The sequence below is a fragment of the Tasmannia lanceolata genome, unplaced genomic scaffold (genome assembly GCF_043159265.1).
Source record: "Tasmannia lanceolata isolate RefF3 unplaced genomic scaffold, GAP_Taslan_0.1 ptg000013l, whole genome shotgun sequence".
NCBI lineage: Eukaryota > Viridiplantae > Streptophyta > Magnoliopsida > Canellales > Winteraceae > Tasmannia > Tasmannia lanceolata.
Genome location: NW_027518690.1, coordinates 1,230,086 through 1,236,871, shown reverse-complemented (window position 1 = coordinate 1,236,871; position 6,786 = coordinate 1,230,086). Strand labels below are relative to the sequence as shown.

The 6,786-nt window shown below is 45.3% G+C and overlaps 1 protein-coding gene across 1 annotated transcript; it reads left to right on the top strand.

Moving 5' to 3' along the window:
• The first annotated feature begins 1,424 nt into the window (after window positions 1-1,424).
• Window positions 1,425-2,014, top strand: LOC143890563 (uncharacterized). Its single transcript, XM_077395285.1, has 2 exons — window positions 1,425-1,856; window positions 1,970-2,014. Exons 1-2 carry the CDS (start codon window positions 1,425-1,427, stop codon window positions 2,012-2,014), a joined length of 477 nt encoding a protein of 158 aa, XP_077251400.1.
• The last annotated feature ends 4,772 nt before the right edge of the window (window positions 2,015-6,786 follow it).

Here is a 6,786-nt window from a genome sequence, read left to right as displayed (position 1 = left end):
ATATATGTGTAAAACAAAATCCCGGAGGACGTGGGTGCGCCACGTGGCACTCAAAACTCTCTCTATAAGGTGATATATTTGGATTGTAGAAAAAATCTCACCATATCCCACGTTTTTAGCAAAATTGTTTCTATTACTCAATATCCCACGTATAATAGCAAAATTGTTTCAATTTATTGGAGAAAAAGCTCCACTATGTACCATGATTTTAGCAAAATTGTTTCTAACTCTCAATATCCTACGTATATTAGCAAAATTTTGGCGAATTAGTTTTTTTTTGTCCACAGGTTGTCCACTAGTGTTCAATAACGTAGCTGTTTTCACCCAAAAGATAAGTGAGAAATAATAAAACAAGCATCAAAGATAATGATTGAAGTTGGGTTGTGAATTTGTCAGGAAGGGCAACGTACGAGGAATGTTAAAGTCATAATGGCACTGGGTTCTTTTTCCCACCCGATTTTGAAGAATTACCTGTGTTTGATGCTTCTTTTAAAAGGTACCCGAAATCCGTAATTCTCGAAACTTGTACCTCCATTTCGTACTTTTCTCTTCCCTATTATAAAACGTCACGTATGTAAAAACCGCTAAATAAAAATCTTTAAACACACTTATCATCACATCGTAAAAGTAAAACCGTCAATCAGGAAAACTCCCTAAAATCTGGGTGCCAATATCAAATCACAATCCCCCACTTCCCACACCATCTCTCTATCCCTTTCTCTGCATTTTCTAGGGTTTCTTCCATTCCCCAGCCAGGTACGGCAACCCTCTGTTGAATCCCTAAATTTTAGGGATGTCAATAACCAATGCTTACATTGGCTTGTTAGTTTTAGCTTTCTTTTATAATTATCTTTTAGTTTTCTTTTATTATTCTTAATTCTGATTGGTTGTAGAGTCCTAGTTGTGTTGAAACTTGAGATCATTGTAGACGTTTATATTTTCTTCTTCTCTTGATGAAAACGCAGAGAAGATTTCAACCAAATTTTGTGCTATTGTACAAGGGACTGGTTTCCCAAACGAACCATTATTTCATCTTATTCTTGTCTATTTCTGGGTACCTAATATTTTGGTATCAGATCTGGTTGATCTTGGCATAGCAAAAAGGAGTCAACTCAAGAACAATTCAGCCATGGAAGAGAGAGTGGAGAAGTTGGAAGAGACCGTTAACAATATGACAGAGATGTTTTCCAAGTTTATGGAAAGAAAACCAGAAATCCGTTGAGGATGAGGTTTCCCGTGGCAAGGCTACCTCTTCTAACGTGGAATTAGGAGGAAACGACACATCAGGATTTGGAACAAATGGAGGATCTATCCAAGCGAGGTACACTCGGTTTGATTTTCCTAAATACGATGGATCAGAAGAACCGACGGGACCGATATATTGCGCAGAACAATTTTTTCGCTTCCATCAGACTGCAGAAGATATGAAGGTACCTCTTTCATCTTTCCATTTGGAGAGTGAAGCACTACAATGGTTTCAATGGTACGAGAAAGTTCACAAAAATATGGAGTGGAAGGGCTTGACGTTAGCCTTGTGTGTTAGATTTGGCCCTACGGACTTCCATGAGTTTGATTCGACACTCAACAAACTTCAGCAAACAGCTTCGGTACGGGAATATCAAAAACAATTCGAGAGGCTGTCTAACATGGTTGAAGGATGGACTGAGAAGGCCTTGGTTGGGACTTTTGTGGGAGGCCTCAAGGATGAGTTGGCAGGAGAAGTTCAAGTCTTTTGTCCAAAGACATTGAATGATGCTATTGGGTTGGCGCGGATGATCGAAGAAAAAATTCAGCATGGCCAGATATTTCTAAAGGGTACAATGATTGAGAATCAGTACTCAACATTAGATCCACAGGTCTTCGAAGGCTTACAATGGGCGAGATGAAGGAGAGACGTTCTAAAGGGTTGTGCTACAACTGTAACGAGCGATTTGTTCCTGGTCACAAGTGCAAGTTTTCTCAATTTCAGTTGATTCAAATTCTTGACAGTGGCAATGAAGAAGAAGATGAATAAGAGCATTTGCCTTGAGGACAAGGCAATTTTCAAGGGGAAGTGGATGTTGAATCCCTAAAGTTTCGGGATGTCAATAACCAACGCTTACGTTGGCTTGTTAGTTCTAGCTATCTTTTATAATTATCTTTTACTTTTCTTTTTATTATTCTTAATTCTGATTGGTTGTAGAGTCCTAGTTGTGTTGAAACTTGAGATCATTGTAGACATTTTATATTTTCTTCTTATCTCTTAATGAAAACGCAGAGAAGATTTCAACCAAATTTCATGCTACTGTATGAGGGATTGGTTTCCCAAACAAACCATTATTTCATCTTCTTCTTGTCTATTTTTTGGTACCTATCACCCTCCTACAAGGTCGATTGATCAGTATGGAAATCAGTTCCCACGAGAAAACTTTGTGTCAATTAAGATAAAGATAGAACTTATCTCCATGGAAATTCCTTTAATAAGGAAAGACTCCTATTAAGGCAAGTTTCCTAAACTGTTGTGTCCTATCCTATAAATAGAGCCCCGCGTTCAAAGGTACGCATCTCATAATCACTAGCAAGAGTTATTCTTTTTCCATTCTCCTATCGCATAACACCTTTTGTGCCGATTTCTTACTTGAGCGTCAAAGTGGTCCTCGGAGTCGAAGCTCCGGGACCCCTAACGTATTTACTTTGAGCGTAGGACAAATATTGATCGGAGATGTACCACTCATTGACTGTTGAACCATTATAGAATATGTGAGATCTCATTGTGAGATTGAGTTGAGATCTCATTGTTGGATTACTTGGGTGATAGAGTAAGGAAATATGCTTGACTAGGCAACTAAGCTAGATGTGGTAATTAGGTTAAATTAGAATGTTTTCATCTTTATCTTATTCTAATCTCACCCCACGTTTTTATATTTTGTCCAAACAAAAGCGATTACCAGCCAAATGGGTATGTGCTCAATAAACTTAGGAGTGCTATTATAAAAATAAGGGAGTGTAGATATCATTTTCCTTTCTTTTCTCTCCTGACATTCTCCATGGGTGCGTTTGGAGGCATCATATTCTCAATCTCAGAGGCGGAAATGACAACATAACCTGTTTCCTACACCAAGAGGTTCTATTGTGTGATTTCATCCCGTTCGGAATGAGAATTTTATTGGATACTTTTTAATTAATTTTTATTTATTTTTCCATTCCATTTCTAGAGGAATTAGAATAGAATGTCGATTCCAATTCCTGATTCCTGCAATCCAAACGTTTGCTCGAGTGATTATCTATAGATAAGTACTTGAATGAATGAATAATAAGGAAGACCCAAGACTCCACTTGTGTTTTTTCACATTTAAATTGGAATTTTCCACCCTTCAATTCTTCCTCCGCCTACCCTACTAGAGTATAAGAATCTAAAGAGAGCTGATACTGCTACCCATAGTAGAAAAGACACTTATTGGGCCCCACATCTGAGTGTTCATATCCGTTGATCTTTATAGGGCCCCACATCTGTCTCCTGTAAGTGTTCAGATCCCGTTGATCTAAATGGAAATTATCTTACTCATGGGATGTCCGTTCGCCGTGGGACCAGGACCATGTGACTCATCTCATGATGTTTTACAAGATCAACGGTCTCGATCTTACAAACACACCCCATGTGCCTAGTAGTTTCTCCTGAAAACAATCATTGTAAGATGTGGACCCATGACCGCGTGTTGGTCTATTTAACTATCACACTTCTAGATATATATTCCTTCGGTCTTACCTCCATCCGACGAATCTTGACCTTTGAATAATCATGATGAAAAGGACATCGCCTTGAGACTTTCTTTGAGCCGTTAATTTTTCAACCCTTCAATCTTGCAAATGTTATCTTAGACTCATTGGTCCGCCTTGTGAGTCACAATCGCAGTAGAAAAATGATAGCATTTAATAAAAACCACGTACGATATAGACCCACTACCATGTGTAAGGATCAAGATCGGGCTAATGAATATCATTATGGTCATGTTTGGCAACTATGAATTTTTTCCACGGAAGTTTGTCAAGGGGTGAGAGAGTGCTGGAGAAGATGATGGGAGATGAAGATACTTGAGATAGAATGACTAAGAGAGCTTAAGAAGTGGGCTAAAAAGCATGGAAAAAATAAATTGCATTTTAATTAGTTTTTCTTTTCCGCCTTCTTCTTACCCTCTCCTCCTACCCTTCCTAAGGTCTCTCCTCTCCATGGTTTTAAATTACGACTAAAATCTAAAATTTCGGATTTCGGTCAACACTGAAATTGAAATCACCAATACCTGAAATGGTACTGGATTTCGGCCGAAATTTTATTTTTTTAATATTTCGTTTGAAATTTCGAGAAATTCAATCCAAAAATCTCAAATTTTATAACTGATAGGGTCCGGACTCAGCACTGAGGGAATCCGGACTCAGCACTGAGAGAATCCGAACTCAGCATCCAATTAGCTGCTGGCACGTGGCCCTCACAAGGACCGCTGGAAGGCCGACACCTGTCTCCACTAGGTGTGACACCTGGACCAATCAGGGACCTCCACCTGCCCTCCTTAGGTATGAAACCTGGTCCATACAGAGGCCACCACATGGCTCAGAACTACCACCTGTCCTAGACAGGTGGCTCAGAATCACTATAAATAGCCTTCACTTGTGCTAAGGTGAGGGTCCTGAAAAACTGAGAACCAAAACTCTAAGCTTTTTGCTCTGACATTGCTCTGCACTCCTGCTCATACTGACTTGAGTGTCGAAGCGCCCGTCCGGAGTATCACTCCGGGTTGGTCCTCTGACCCTTTTCTTTCTTGTCTGTACTCTTGTGCAGCGCAGGACTCAACCAGCCCCTCAGTCGTGGCTCGTTAGTTCGGACCACCCAGTCCTACCATAACCTGTTACCGATTTTAGGCCTAACAGATTTGGCGCCATCCGTGGGACCACGCAACAAAAAGCTGTTCGAAATCTCACCCAGATAAAAATGGTAGGACAGACCGGCAAGCGAGCACCTCCGACTTCTCGGGCTACCCGGGCTACGGCCCCCCGTGAAGGACGAAGCGAGCGTCTGGCCTCACAGGTGGAGGTCGGGGCGGCCGTGGAGCGAACTTCGCCCCACTCGGACCGCTCAGACCCTACCCCAACCCCAAGGGAGATGCGGGCCCTTTTTCAGGAAATGACTACTGTAGTTGCGCAGTTCAGGAATGCGGCCCCCGCACTCCAGCAACACCCAGTCGAGGTTTCTCGACCCGTTCAGAGGGGAGAAAGCTCCCGCAGAGAACGCGCGTCTCCACCCCGCGACCAAACTCGTCACTCCACAAGAAGAGACCACCGCTCGCGGGACAGGAACGTGCGCCCTGAGCCTCGTCAGCATCACCGGTCACGATCTCCCTCCGTGCAGAAACGTGGCAGCAAGAGAGACCCTATGCACGGAGAGGGATCGCGGCACCGGCGAAGGAGTCCCCTCAGCCAGTCCGGATCCGCAAGGAGCCCATCAGCCGTAAGGAGTAGACCTGCCCGTCTGGCCGAACAGAGGGATGATCCGATGTTACTGAGAATCCAGAAGATCGATAATAGAATCGAAGAGCTGGCTAGAGATCATGGCCGCCCTGCTTCAAGGATCTTCAGTAGCAACCCCCCTTTCACAGACAGGGTACTCGGTGCGGCAGTCCCCTTGGGCTTCAAGATGCCGCAGATCCCGCAGTATGATGGGACCACCGATCCCGTGGATCATCTGCAGACCTTCAGGACCACGATGCTTCTCCACGGGGCGTCGAACGGGTTCCTTTGCAGGGCACTCCCCACCACATTAACTGGAGCCGCGAGAGACTGGTACTCACGGCTGAAGCCTAAGTCTGTGGACAATTTCGACGACTTCGGGGACGACCTGGCCCGGCATTTCATGAGCAGCAGAAGACCTCGAAAGACAACGGCTTCACTGATGGCCCTGAGGCAGGAAGACGGTGAGGCCTTAAAAGCGTTCGTTGGCCGGTTCAACAGGGAGGCCCTTCAGGTACCCAACCTGGATCCCTCCGCGGCAACGAATGCTCTTCTGGCCGGAGCCCGGTCCACCGACTTCCGAAGAGCAGTCGCCCGGCGCAATCCGCAGTCCTTGGCAGATCTGATGACCGGGGCGGAGGAGTACATCTCCGTCGAGGAGACTCTCGCTGCCCTGGATTCCGTCAGCAAGAGAAGACCAGAGGAGAAGAACCCCGCCAAGCAGCGTAGGGATGACGGACCCCAGAGGAAGGAGAGCAGCCCGTCCCGGAAGGAAAGGAGCTCCCCCCGGCCTCGAAAGGAGAGGAGCCCCCCGACGAGGGAGCGCTACACGCCACTCACCGCATCTAGGGCTCAAATTTTGGCAGCCATTCGGTACGGTCCTTCCCAGGTCGGAGAGAGCTTGCCCACGCTTCTTGGCTGGGAAACGGAGGCTTTCCTCAGGACTAGGTGGCCGGCACGGAATTCCCTTGGTCGGATCTTGACGTCATGATATCTGGATACTTTCTGCTTATAGGCCGCCGCCCTGATCTGAGATTCCTCACGGACTTCTTCAAGCAAGTCAAGGTTGGCACGGAGTCCGTCCCCGTTGAGCTGCTCACTGAAATGGACGATCCTTGGGGAGGGGACGCCGATGTCAACCGGGATCACTGCTTCTGTTCCGAAGGAGAGATTGAAGGGTGATTCGCCTGTGGCCGTACGCGGAGTAGTCCGATACGCCCAGAGCACATGATACAGTTCGTCCGCCCAACGTCCGGCCTTGCCATCCAGTCTCTTCTTTATCCCCTGCAAGAGGGTCCTGTTCGTCAC